Source organism: Trametes versicolor (genome assembly GCF_000271585.1).
Source record: "Trametes versicolor FP-101664 SS1 unplaced genomic scaffold TRAVEscaffold_10, whole genome shotgun sequence".
NCBI lineage: Eukaryota > Fungi > Basidiomycota > Agaricomycetes > Polyporales > Polyporaceae > Trametes > Trametes versicolor.
Window position 1 is genome coordinate 379,401 of NW_007360330.1, and position 13,431 is coordinate 392,831.

Here is a 13,431-nt window from a genome sequence, read left to right on the forward strand (position 1 = left end):
AGGCCTGCGCTGTTGGTAAACAGCTCTAGCTTCTACCATCCAGATCGCAGGCTATTCTCAAGATATACCAGACGACTTAGACGACACCAATTCCCTGCCAAGATATACACCGTCCATTGCACCGCTAGAAGACATGTCTGCAAACGTAGACTCCGCGCCGAAGAGCACTTTGCCATACCCCCCGATCCACAAGGACAAGAAATTCGTCGTCCTCTCAGACTGGTTGGTCCATCTTCCTGTATGCCGCCTCCCCTTACTCGCGATGTGTCCTTTCATAGTCTTCTGAGCGTGGTGAAGTAACCGGTACTGATTACGCTGCGCCGCTGCAGGGACGGGACGATCACGAACCGTGATTCCAATGATTGTGAGTTTCGTACTCTAGACTCTTGTGAACATCGTATGCGGGGGGAAGGATACATTCTCGATCGCTGTCGAGTATGTGGGGGCAACACCGCAGAAGGCTGATACAGCACCCGGCAGACTTGACGGACCACCTTGGCTTCGGCGTCGAGAAGCGGCGACAAGGAAACCTAGACATCCTTGCGGAGAAGAAGACGTTCCGGTCCGTAATCTCTACTTTTTGCTGTGCATATGTACTAACATTACACATGCAGCGACGCGTTCCACGAAATGCTCGAGAGCGTTTCCGCGAACGGGCACACGTTCGAAGAGTGCAAGGAGGTGCTGAAGAAGAGTACGTTTCAGCCATTGTTATAGCCCTTCGATCCGTCTAAAGGGTCTCCCACCTCTCAGACATCACTCTTGACGTCGGTTTCCGAGACTTCTACCGCTACTGCAAGGAGCACGACATCCCGGTCGTCATCATCTCCAGCGGCATGGCGCCCCTCATCCGCGCCGTCCTGTCCAACCTCATCGGCGAGGAGGACGCGAAGGAGATCGAGATCGTCTCCAACGAGGTCGACGTCCAGTCCGATGGCAAGTGGGAGATCAAGTACCGCCACCCCACGAGGTATGTTGCCCCGGACCGCGTTGTGTTATTAAAACAAGAGGGCTCACCTGAACCAACAGCGGGTTCGGGCACGACAAGAGCCAGGCCATCCTGCCGTACCGCGACCTCCCCGACCCGCCGACCGTGTTCTTCTTCGGTGACGGCGTCTCCGGTGAGCCTCCCGCCCGACTCCGCACACCCCGTAGCGCTGACCAACCCTGCGGCTTCCCCGCACGTCAGACATGTCCGCCGCACGCCACGCGAACGTCTTGTACGTGAAGCAGAAGGAGGGCGGGGACAACGACCTCGCCGCGTACTGCCGCCGCGAGAGCATCCCGCACATCCTCTTCGAGGACTTCGGGCACGCTCTTCGCTCCGTCAGCGCCATCGTCGAGGGGAAGAAGTCCGCCCAAGACGCGCTCGCCGAGGGCAGGGCCTGAGACCTGAGGACCCGTCCGAGTCGTTGGCAGGGTCTCCTGGACGCGAGGAGGACCGGCGGTGAGTCGGGGATGGGAAGCATGGGAAGAAATGAGCCGTATCGCCGGAGATGCGTGGTGAGGAAGTGCGGACGCACTGCGGCACGTTTCAAGCGCGCGGCGGTGCCACGGAATGTACAGAACGTTTGTAGGAACTCATCGAGAAGATATGAAGAACAGGCACACCCGTTGCATGTGTCAGCATCTGCTTCCGGCGCACCCGACGCAGTTATCAGACGACCGGGAGACCGTCCTCTTGCCGCATGCTGGCAACATCCTTCGCTGCCCCCAGGTTTGGGCCGGCGTTGTACGGCAATCTGAAATACCTATTGCCCTCCACCTCAAATATAGAGTGTCTCTCCCTTCGGCCTCGACTTGCTAGGATCAAGAGGCCATGCTAGGAGAGTATGCTTGTGCATCTGACGCAGTGGCGGCCGTGTCTCGATGTAACACAAGTCCGGCCCTTCGGAACAGCCCCACGACCAGGGCGAACGGGCTTAAGCGGTATCAGGCACTTGTCAACTCGTAAAACGGCCGTACGGCGAGTACGATTCTGCTTTTATCTATGTGGTCGACTATATGCGCCCAAAATGTCGCGCGTATGTGTGCGCCCTCATGATATCGAGACGGGCGCTTCCCAGTGCATGCATTCGTAAGAGCCAGCACAGGTTCACGTTCTTCCTTATGTCTCTTTCCTACCACAACAACACATCAGCTCTTCATTCACTCAGCGTATAACGCTGCATATATGGTATCTTGTCTTGCTGATATGAGTCTTACAAACTGAGCTTAGCCTGGATGGCTCCCAGACCCAGTAGAAGGTATGCGTCAGTAGGCGGCGAATTGATCCTCAGGCGGCTCATTATCCTCACACTTTGCAAGCTTCAGGTCAAACCCTCTCGACACGTTTTAGGCGGACACAGTTACTTCAAGGCCTGCGCGTAGGAAATAGTATTTCCACCGCCCACCAGTCCCAAGCGCTACGCGCATCATCCCTGGGCGGTCAACAGGTGACAGGGGAAAGTTGTCTACATAACGAAAGCTCGCGATGTGGTTCCTGAGCGGGTGATACACCAGCGCAGCGCCAGACCAAGTATATCTCGGTTGAGTTGATTCTCGACCCTCAAAGTATACATGCTGACAGAGTTTCGCAGCTTGTAGGCTCTACGGCGCCCGGAAGACGTTTTGCCAATGAATTTTCATTGCGAACCGGTGCCTTTCCCTAGCCTATAACAGCGTTGAACCTCGCACTAGTCACAATGACGTACATGACCTGGGACTTGGGAGGATCAATTGACAAAGTCAGCGCCCGGCGCCCACCCCATACGCGCGCAATGCATTCACTCAAATTGCTGACCAGATTTCAAGAGAAACAGTCCGGGTATCCATCGCAACTGGATCCGCATTCTGTTAAGGGAAGTGTATTTAACACCGGCCCCTCCTGTCCACCGAGGCAAGTCACGGCATCCTTCTACACCGAAGTACTGACGCTGACGTCGATAAAGATGAACATCCAGTATTTATGATGCCGAGCACATACTACGCCTACATCAATGGCGGCGACCGCATAAACCAAAGAACGCGCCTCACTCAGCTACGAGCCAGCATATCCTCGTGGACCGCCAGCTGCGATCCCGATGAATTGAACCGCATCCATCCATCCAACTGTCGAAGCCGCAACCATCACCACTCGAGTCCTCGTGCCTGAGAGCGTAGCGTTCAATTATCGAGATGCTTGATGCAGTTTGCCGTTTACAGCAGGGCGTGCCTTACTTGAGGGTGAACGGCGATGCTTCGCACGCCAGATCCGATTCCACTAATTTAGGTACTGCAGATTATATTTGTAACTTATAAGGTATAACATGATTGACTGCATGTTATACTACATATGACAGGACAACTTCGAACGCAGCCGTTCAGGACATTGGCACATTGTAGCACCGGGACAGAGGCAGTGAGCCGGCGCTGATATCTGCCACAGCTTCGTACACCCAATGGGAGAGATGGATGCATACAAGCAGTACAGTGCCATGCTCGTCAATGGGAATTATATCGTACTCGCGTGCAAATCTGATCATGACTTCTGCTTCTAGCATGCAGCGCACCGGGAGTATCGCGGGGAGGAGCGGGACGCGGGCGGAGCCAGCAAGGCTCACGACTGCGATGATATACATGAGCTGGAATTTGCGTGGAGGTCGGAGACGCTGAGCCGGGCACTGCGCGTGTCATTATAGTATTGCTTGAGATAGGTGAGACCGAAATTAACCACCTATATACACGAGGAGAATGCACGCGGAGCGCTGACGGGTGGTCGGTTTGAGCGTGCAACTGAGCCTGCTTGTGGCAGTCGGCAGGAAAGAAGAACACCGAGCTTGCCAAAGCTTTCAACGGGCTGAGCAATGCTCCAGAGAAACGGCGACAGAAGTAGCGAGGGCCAGCTCGCGCGAGCTCAGTGGAGTGCAAACGCGGGCGCTGGGCAGTCTAGTCGACCACTACCACACAACATGCAGCTGCAGTCAGCTCACACAACGAGCGAACGGGTCGCACGGCGGAATGATGTCCGCGGCCACGTATCAATCTGAATACATATTCTCGACGCGTTGAATACCTGCAGAGAAGCGCACCGAATCAGACACTACTGCTCGATATGAGGGGATACTAACGCTAGCAAGGCACTTACAACTCATCAGCTCTCGAAGCGTGCTCTGTAGGCCATCGGTATGGATGCATATAGTGATATGAAAGCGCAAGAAAGGCTTTGTGGAGGCATCCAGGGGAATCCCTGAACAGGGGGGACGATACTGAAAAGTCGACGAGGCGGATCCGGATAGGACGCAAAGTGAGTGAATCGCGTCCGTGTTGCGAGGTGCAGACGCCACAAAGGACAAACAAAGGCAAGCTGATTCAAGCGCCCTGGAGTGAAGGAAATCTACGGAAACCCACGGACGAAGCCGGGTTCGCCTGGATTCACGTGACCGATCCATTTCTCATAGGCAAGACCGATTCTTTGTGGAATCGGAATCAGGCGCTTGTCTCGTCGACGCCGAAGGCAGTTCTAGGCACTTTCCCGGCGTCGGTCGTCAGGCTGAGGTCGCTACCGCGGTTACAGCGCGCCGCGCTGAGAGGGAAGATGGCACGAAGGACCCTGACGGTGGCACATAACTAGCTTATCGCCGGCCTTGCACCGGCGCACTTATGGATGACAGCCTCCGAAGGTGCGTATTATTGGTCGCTTGTTGCCCGCGCTTAGTTGAACAACATGCCGATAGGTGCGCTGCTTTCAATGCACTTTCCGCTCCCCCTTCGCATGTTTCAGCCAGTGCGTATCAGCGCGGGGAGGCGCGGGATGCGATAGAATGTATGAAATCTGCGCCGGCGAGGCGAGGCAAACATCCACCCACAAGACTTACCCTATATAGGACAAGCAGATTGCCGAGCAAGTGCCTCGATTAGTGGGCACCGTGTGAGATCGGCATCCCTCTGCGCGTCACCACATGCTCGAGGTATAAAGTTGGGTTCTGTGCGCTCCGCTCAACAAAACCTTTCACGGCCCCGCCGTTTCCCCCAAACGTTGCCGTGCGAGGCTCTCATTTCCCCCTTCCCGGCCTCCCCTCCTTTGTCTGACCTACACACACTCTTTCGCTGATCTCGTCCAATCTTTACAATGTTCAGCAAGCTCCTCTCTCTCGCCGCTCTCGCGGCGGTCGCCAACGCCGAGCACTGGATTTTCGGTGGCAGCAAGCTTATCGTGCAAACGCGTCTGGACCCTGTGGTCAACCAGGGCACCGTAGGTTCATCTCATGGCCTCACTTGTTTGTACTTATCCGTCTTGTTCAGGTTGGATCGCACGTCCATGCGGTTGTTGGTGCAAGCCGCTTCTCGGACACTTATGATGCGGACGACCTGATGAAGTCCAACTGCACGACGATCCCTGTGCAGCCGGATAAGAGCAACTACTGGGCGGTGAGCTGCGACTCTACATCAGCGTACGAGTAGCATAGCTGATTGCGCCCATCAGCCTCAATTGTACCATCACGATCAACAGACTGGTGGTCTTACCCCCATACGTGCGTGCGCCGTCCTTGCAGTGAAACTGGCGGCAGTGTTGCAACACGCCGTGGTGGGGCAGTGGCGTGAAGTTGAACCGTGGGGCCCTTGGTTGGGTTCCCGGCCCGTTTTACCGCCCTGCCTCAACGCCTGTCATTTTGTGTATTGATGCTCGGTGGCCGAGTTGCTGACATTTACCCTTTGCTAGCGACTACCTTCAACATCTACTATCTCGTTCGTCAAGGTCCTAAGAATGAGAAGATCAACGCCTTCCCCAAGGGCTTGAAGGTCGGTCTACGGACCCCGCGTGTGATATATCGTACTGAATGCGAATACAGATGGTCGCCGGTGATACCGCCAGGCGTTCGTACAACTCCTCCAGTTTTGCCGACCAGGCCGTAAGCTTTGTCTGCCTCGGTACGCATAATGCCTCATACGGTCTCGCTGTCGCTAAGGCTAATTCCGGGATAGACTACAACAACGCGCACACCAACGACCCGGACTGGGCTGAGCGTCCCAACTTCTTCGACCACACCTGCCCCGATGGTATGCGCGCACAGGTGTTCTTCCCCTCGTGCTGGGACGGTGTGAACCTCGACTCGGACGACCACAAGTCGCACATGGCGTACCCCATCCAGAACTACAACTCCGGCGACTGCCCGGCCTCACACCCGGTCCACCTCGTCTCGCTGTTCTACGAGATGCTCGTGTCGGTCGACCAGTTCGACTACACGGGTGCTGGCACTTGGGTTCTGGCCAACGGCGATACGACTGGTTACGGGCACCACGGCGATTTCCAAAACGGTTGGGATGTCGACCTGCTTCAGACGGCGATCGACACCTGCACGGCCGCCAACGGCAACGTTATGGACTGCCCCGCCCTCGCCGCCGTGTTCGACCAGGCAGCGGCGGACGCGTGTGTGCTCGAGACGAGCATCGTCGATGAGAACATCGGTCTGACGTCGCCCATCGCCGCTCTCCCCGGCTGCAACCAGATCGGAAACAGCGGCAAGTCGTCCTGCACGAACCTCGTCACCCCGCAGCTTGTGCCCGCGCAGGAGCCCCTCCCAAGCGGGTGGACCGATCTTGGCTGCATCGCCGAGGGTACCAGTGGCCGCGCGCTCCCCGCGCTCACGATGAAGGACCCGGCCATGACAAAGTCGATGTGCGCCACGTACTGCGGCAAGAACGGCTACAAGCTCGCGGGCATTGAGTTTAGCGACGAGTGCTACTGTGACAACTCGGTCAAAAACGGCGCGTCGATGAGCTTCCTGACTTGGAGCGAGTGCAGCAACCACTGCGCTGGTAACAGTGAGTAGTAACAAACACTGCACGCGACTAGGCGCTGATATTCCTCGTCATCAGCAAACGAGATCTGCGGAGGAGCTGCGAAGCTATCGCTCCTCAGCACCGGCGTCGCCGGTGCATCTTCCCCCTCTTCCCCCTCGTCTGTATCATCTGCCGCACCTAAGCCAGTCACATCGGCTAACACCGTCTCCGCCTCCGTTGTTCACACCTCAGCCACCGTCACCCCGTCTGCTCCCTCCGTCGTCACCACTAGCACCCACCCCGCCTCTTCCGCGGTGCTCGCCGCGCCCCCGACCACGGAGAGCATCCCCACGGGCTGGACGAGCGCAGGTTGCGTGTCTGACAGCGGCGCACGCGCGCTCACCGGGTACTCGTTCGCAAGCGACTCGATGAGCCTCACCACGTGTGTCTCGACCTGCGCGTCCAAGGGCTTCTCCATGGCCGGTGTTGAGTACGGCCGCGAGTGCTATTGTGAGTACCCCGTTAAAATGTGTTCCCTCGTTTCTAACATATCACTCCTAGGCGGCAACTCTTTCCAGAACGGCAACGGCAACGCTCTCGCAGCGTCTTCGTGCAATATCCCCTGCGCCGCCAAGACCGGCAGCACTTGCGGCGGCTCCTGGGCATTGAGCCTCTTCAAGCACAACAGCGTGGCCATCGCAAACCCCGTCCCTGCTTCAGCGACTGCCACCACCCAGGCTGCCAAGCCCAGCGTCTCCGCCGCTGCCCCCTCGAACTCGACCAACGTCTCCGGTCTGCCCTCGGGCTGGTCCGCCGTCGGCTGCGCGTCCGATGTCCCCGGACGCACGCTCAACGTCGACGCGTACACGAGCCAGCAGATGACGATCGGCGGCTGCATCGCTCACTGCGCGCAGCTCGGGCACACCATGGCCGGGCTCGAGTACGCGCGCGAGTGCTACTGCGGCAGCTCGTTCGTGAACGGCGGCGGCGCTGCGCTCGCGGACGCGCAGTGCAACATGCCGTGCGCGGGCGACAGCTCGAAGGTCTGCGGCGGCGCGATGGCGCTCTCCGTGTTCAAGAAGACCACCGCGGGCTCCGCGCGCAGGCACAAGGCACGCCACTTCGGGCGCGGCCACGAGCACTCGGACATGTTCTGAGCTCGCCCCCCTTCCCCCAGCGGATCGTCGTTGACGGCGGCCCGCTCCCCCCTACCTCCCTCACGCGCGGGGAGCGAGCCTCCCGCCGCGCATTTCCTTCGCTCTCATCCTCTGCTCTCGGGTCCTCGGGTTATATTGTTGTCCTTCTTATGTTCATGTTTTCACGTCCCGTCTCGGCCTCCCTCATCTCTGTCTCCGGCTCCCCCAGACCCCAAGCGGGTTGGCTCTCTTCCGCCCCCGGACTGGGCGGGCGGTCGCGAGAGCGCGGCGACGACGCACGACTTTACTGGCTAAACCGGCTCCTCTACGCATATCGCTCTCCGGCCGTGGCTTGCATGTTCCCCTCGCTCGCATGGATGCGCGCCGCTTTATAGTTCAGTTATACCTACGATGACCTCTCGAAGTGGTCTACGTTACATCGTGAAATACATGGTCTCTGTTGTCACCACATGATTGGAATGATTGCGTGTACGAAGGAGACGGCGACACAGCCTGGCAAACTTGCCAATACGGCTCTGGGTCCTGCCATGAACTCCGGCACGACAAGGCTCTGTCAACTACCACAGACACAATTCGCCAGATAGCTGATGCGACGACTCATGCACATCTGGACTTCTGGCTCACCACTGCGGCAATGGAAGTAGGATCACGCAAGTTGGTCGGCAGAGAGGCGTACCTCTTGCAATAGTCATCCTTCAGTACAAGCATCGATACAGGACCAGCCCGAGCACGCGTATAACAAACGCAATACGCACAACGTCCTCGCCGCCGCGCCACGCCGTACTATGCACCGGAGCAATGAGCTGATATACAACATCCCGAGGTATCCCGCAGGGAAGAGTACAGCGGTTCGCCATAAGTCGCATGAGATTGCAGGGAGATGATGGAGAGCAAGAGACATGACTATAGGTGGAACCATACAACGAGCGACCGCATAGGACGGGGGAGTGTACCCAGGAGAAGTTTTTAGGCAGTGGTGACGGCCCTACAAAATCACTAGTTAGTCTCTTATACACGCGAATGTTACGAGGCGCGTACTTCTTGTGTGACGCCTTGACAGCGGCAGCCTTCTCCTTCTTCTCGGAGATGCGCTTGGTGATGAGCACATCGTACTCCGCCTTCTGCTCCTTCTGGCGGTCGATCCGGCGGCGCTTGAGGGAGCGCAAGTGACGGCGGCGCTGGAGACGGAGGGGGGTGACCAGACGCTGGATTTTGGGACTGATTGGAAAATGTTCAGCATCTGCCCAACGAGTATCAGCGTATCAGGAACGTACGCCTTGGTGTAGGGCTTCGCGTTCTCCTTCTTCTGGCTCGTGACTTCTCTCCGCACAACGTACTTGCGGACGTCGTCCTCCTTGGACAAATTGAAGAACTTGCGGATCTTAGTCGCACGCTTGGGGCCAAGACGCTTGGGGAGGACGTTGTCAGTCAGGCCGGGGATGTCGCTCTCGCCCTGCTTGACGATAACAAGGGAGAGGACGGCGATGTCGGGGCCGACGATGCAGCCACGGACCGACTTGCGCTTGCGCTCACCGGTGCGGCGGGCGCGGTAGCAAGAGTGACCGTCGGCAAGGAGGAGACGGACACGGTGGGGGAGAAGGACACCCTGCTTCATGGGGAAACCCTGCTTGTCGTTGCCGCCAGTGATACGGAAGACGTAGCCCTTCCACTCATCGCCGAGAGAGTCGCCAGGAACCTCCTGCGCGATGCGCTTCTCGTAGAAGACACGGCTGAATGATTGGATGTCTCGATGAGTTGGGAGTACGCGCAGAATATGGCAAGCTTGCGCACTATTTCTTCTCGTCATCGTAGTCAATGGTCTTTTGTTCCCCGGTTGCGGGGTCTATCGCGGCAATCCATGTCAGAATCCTCCGTGTAACCTCTGCTCAAACTCCAAACTCACTGGCGATGTTCAGCTTCATGCTGGAGCAAAAATAACAAGGTCAATCTCCAGCGGCAAAAATGGAGGGCAGAGACGTACATTGCGGCGTGGTGGGCGGTATCTCGGCGGCGGCGAGGGCGGCGACGACGAGATAGTCTTGAGCTCGGGTCGATTGGCTTGAGGCGTGTGCACAAACACGGACAACGCCAGTGGCGGGTGGCGCACCAAGGTTTGCAACTGTATAGTTCCATCAGCCACCCATTTCGGGAGCACGTGGCACGTGCGCCCAAGCAATTTCGGACACACCCACTGCGCTCAACGGCACGCACGACGACGACAACCCCTCAAGACTCCCCCGCCGCCTAAAAACTTGTGAGCTTACCCCGTCCTGCTGCTCCTCCGCGCGATCGCTGATTTTGGCTGGCAGAGTCAACATGGGTCGCATGCACGCTCCCGGCAAGGGCATTTCGTCCTCTGCTCTTCCCTACCGCCGCGCCCCCCCGTCTTGGTTGAAGACCACCCCCGACGATGTCGTCGAGCACATCTACAAGCTCGCGCGCAAGGGCCTCACCCCCTCCCAGATCGGTGTCACCCTCCGCGACTCGCACGGTATCCCCCAGGTCCGCTTCGTGACCGGAAACAAGATCCTCCGTATCCTCAAGTCTGGCGGTAAGTCCCATATATCCTGATGCCCAAGCCTGCTGTGAGGGAGTTGTGCGAACGCCGGCTCATCACAAGCATGGACAGGCCTTGCTCCGCAGATCCCCGAGGATCTCTGGCACCTCGTCAAAAAGGCGGTCGCCGTGCGCAAGCACCTCGAGGTCAACCGCAAGGACAAGGACTCGAAGTTCCGCCTCATTCTCATCGAGTCGCGTATCCACCGTCTCGCGCGCTACTACAAGACGAAGCAGCAGATCCCGCCAACCTTCAAGTACGACTCTGCGACCGCGTCCACCCTCATCGCATGAGCGGTCTCGTTGTATCCTGAAGACGGGTTAGGCGGATGGGGACGGGTATCCCTGGCCAGAGGGCCACGGGAGCGACGGGCGCGCTGTCGACACCATATGTTATCGCTTGTACGCTTTCCACATGACACACCCAATGCAGCACCTAGGGCTATGCACCACCGCTGCGCTCGCGACCATGCTTGTACATCATATATAGCAACACATTCGCTTGTGATCAGGTCACTCAGAGACGTCGCGCCATCTCGCTCTCCCGCGTATTATGACCCCCTCCGACTTACAAGGACTCTATCTCCCTCAATTTTCATCGAAACGGCTCGATTTTTTCGTGATTCCGACTCCTCTCGTCTACGCGCATATTCTGATGCAAACAATTCCTAATTCCACCGACATTTGTTCAACGCCTCCTGTGCCCCCACCTTTAAGAGAAGAACGCAGTTCACCGGCGTGCGAAGGCGTCATGGAGCCCAGACCTTGGGCGGCGCACATCATAATGTTGAGGAAACACAGGTAGCATTGTAGATACTCGGAAAACAGGTGTACAAAAGACTGTGTAGGCTGCATGCATGCCTAAAAGTATGAAGAATCCTGTAAAAGGACGTAGGATAGAGTACCGACCCGCCGAGAGTAGGCAACAGGTTACAAAACACCAAGACATATCCACAGTGCAAACACATCAGAATGCAGCTTCATAGTGATCACGTACCTTGTTCCACTCATTCCTCCTGCTCTCTGACCCTTGGGTCGCTGGCAGTCGCGTTCTTCACTCGGAGGTGGCGCTTGCAGATATCGGTGAATTTCAGCGCTGTTTGCACCCGAATATGCGCGGAGATGAGAGGCGTCAGAATCACGAAGAACCGAGCCGTTTGGATGATAATTGAGGGAGATATAGTCCTTGCAAGTCGGAGGGGGTCAGAAGACAGGGAGAGCGAGATGGAGCGAAAACGTTGGTATAGGCGCCCGCGACATGTCGCTTGAAAACAGCAACAATAAGCGCTCCGCGCGTATACGGTGCTTGCACTCTACAGCGATGGCATCGTTTTGAGGTTCTGAATAGTGTGGCCTGTCGGTAGATACTGCACACTACGCCGCCTGAAGCGCCTACGTGCCGCAAACTTCATATCAGCATCCAGTGTCCACTCATACATATATTCTCCTGGTTCGCAGTAGCAGCATGACAGCATCGCACAACACAGGCGTAACTAAATAGACAGCGTGTACTCGTACTCCGTACTAACGCTCTGTGAGATCCAGAGCACTATAGAAGAAAGCATTAAGGCGACATTCTGGGAGACGTTGGCGTAGCCGTAATAGGTATACTGCTCCGGGTAGTGATTCAGGATATACTTGAGCACCAGGATACACTGTAAGTCATATCGTGTATTAGTCCCCGTTCGCCTTCGCATGGGGATAAGAGACGTACCACACTGCCCGCAAGTCCGCCAGCCATGAACGCGAAGCCAATGAACAGGAACAGGCGAGCGCGCCACACCGCGCGCGAGTCCCCAAAGTCCTCGTTCCCCTGCACGCGGTCCTTGTCGATAAGGTTGATGATGAGCATGCCCAGGAGGGAGCAGATTCCGGGCAGCCAGTCGAGGAAGGCGACGTGGACCGGGACTGGCCGCTCCGGCTCGTCATAGGGCGAGTGCGCATGCGCGGAGAGGATCGCGGCGTCGAGGAACGTCCAGTTCGCGAGCGCGAACTGCAAGTCGGTAATGCATGAGCTCGTTTGCCATATAACTACAGCAGAGATGTGCACGTACAAGACCGCCGGCGAGGTAGATACCGACTGTGCGCCTGTGCTTGCCGAGGCTGATGTTGGGGAAGGGGTTGAGACACACCCGGCGAGGGTCGTAGTTGTGACGAGGAACGGCCATGGTTGTCAGGGTGGCTTAGGGTGCTCGAGTAGAGGGGTACTGGTGAGCGTGAACGACGAGAGGTGGTCTGTGGTGGTGGCTGCTGTACAACACCGAGACGCTGAGCACATCGTTGCCGGACGCGCGCAGCGCTGCCGCCGTTGCGTACATTGCGATACAAGCGCCCGCGCATTTCTCTCAGGCTGCTTCTCGCTCATATTCTGGCCCGCTTTCTGCGTTCCTGAACGCCCTTGCCCTGACAATATATCGCCCAGAGCTATATGATAAGGCGAATATACCAAGAGTACTTTCAGTAGTCTTGCATAGCATCCGTGTTGTCTCATACCTAGAGAATACTGAACAATTCCACCGACCTTCTACGGCAGCCACTTGGCATACGACGTCTCCTAGACCATGATACAGACTGCCCATGTTGCCTCTCAAAAATCAGTATTTTTCACCGGTGAAAGCTAATACTGATATATATCGTCATGAGTTGTAGGCACGCGCTACGACGCATGCAACATGCACGGCGGTCTCATCGTTCTACCGTCCAGCCACGTGGGAGATGCTAGCCGTACCTTTGTCAAAATCGCTTCGAGGGCTTGCTCTTCCTCCCAACCCCCATCTTGAGCACCTATCAAGCAACAATCTTAACACCAAGAAGATGGCCAAGCAGACAGGCATCGACGTTGTGAAGAGCCCGGAACTCGCACAAGGGTTCACCGCATACCTCGTTCGCCTGGATCTCGAGGGTTCGTGATACTCCATCCCCAGTCTCATCGAGTACTAAGCTGGATAAACCTCACAGACCGCAGGTACCGCGATGC

The 13,431-nt window shown here is 57.1% G+C and overlaps 5 protein-coding genes across 5 annotated transcripts; 3 read left to right on the forward strand and 2 right to left on the reverse strand.

Moving 5' to 3' along the window:
* The first annotated feature begins 61 nt into the window (after positions 1-61).
* Positions 62-1,627, forward strand: TRAVEDRAFT_60196 (uncharacterized protein). The gene is made up of 7 exons (XM_008043946.1): positions 62-222; positions 330-364; positions 481-562; positions 615-694; positions 754-970; positions 1,030-1,121; positions 1,190-1,627. The coding sequence occupies exons 1-7, from the start codon at positions 134-136 to the stop codon at positions 1,387-1,389; spliced, it is 795 nt and encodes a 264-aa protein (XP_008042137.1). The 5' UTR covers positions 62-133; the 3' UTR covers positions 1,390-1,627.
* A 3,350-nt stretch (positions 1,628-4,977) lies between these two features.
* TRAVEDRAFT_73853 (WSC-domain-containing protein) lies at positions 4,978-8,345 on the forward strand. The gene is made up of 8 exons (XM_008043947.1): positions 4,978-5,212; positions 5,263-5,388; positions 5,444-5,492; positions 5,681-5,760; positions 5,811-5,889; positions 5,944-6,783; positions 6,838-7,251; positions 7,303-8,345. The coding sequence occupies exons 1-8, from the start codon at positions 5,090-5,092 to the stop codon at positions 7,896-7,898; spliced, it is 2,307 nt and encodes a 768-aa protein (XP_008042138.1). The 5' UTR covers positions 4,978-5,089; the 3' UTR covers positions 7,899-8,345.
* A 213-nt stretch (positions 8,346-8,558) lies between these two features.
* TRAVEDRAFT_60198 (40S ribosomal protein S6) lies at positions 8,559-9,957 on the reverse strand. Its single transcript, XM_008043948.1, has 6 exons — positions 9,880-9,957; positions 9,802-9,821; positions 9,690-9,741; positions 9,173-9,628; positions 8,937-9,116; positions 8,559-8,883 (listed from the first exon to the last, which is right to left on the reverse strand). The coding sequence occupies exons 2-6, from the start codon at positions 9,818-9,820 to the stop codon at positions 8,865-8,867; spliced, it is 726 nt and encodes a 241-aa protein (XP_008042139.1). The 5' UTR covers position 9,821; positions 9,880-9,957; the 3' UTR covers positions 8,559-8,864.
* A 115-nt stretch (positions 9,958-10,072) lies between these two features.
* TRAVEDRAFT_152971 (ribosomal 40S subunit protein S13) lies at positions 10,073-11,041 on the forward strand. Its single transcript, XM_008043949.1, has 3 exons — positions 10,073-10,152; positions 10,208-10,449; positions 10,528-11,041. The coding sequence occupies exons 2-3, from the start codon at positions 10,215-10,217 to the stop codon at positions 10,746-10,748; spliced, it is 456 nt and encodes a 151-aa protein (XP_008042140.1). The 5' UTR covers positions 10,073-10,152; positions 10,208-10,214; the 3' UTR covers positions 10,749-11,041.
* An 833-nt stretch (positions 11,042-11,874) lies between these two features.
* Positions 11,875-12,649, reverse strand: TRAVEDRAFT_73856 (UPF0220-domain-containing protein). The gene is made up of 3 exons (XM_008043950.1): positions 12,509-12,649; positions 12,169-12,447; positions 11,875-12,109 (listed from the first exon to the last, which is right to left on the reverse strand). The coding sequence occupies exons 1-3, from the start codon at positions 12,620-12,622 to the stop codon at positions 11,948-11,950; spliced, it is 555 nt and encodes a 184-aa protein (XP_008042141.1). The 5' UTR covers positions 12,623-12,649; the 3' UTR covers positions 11,875-11,947.
* Positions 12,650-13,431: the final 782 nt, after the last annotated feature.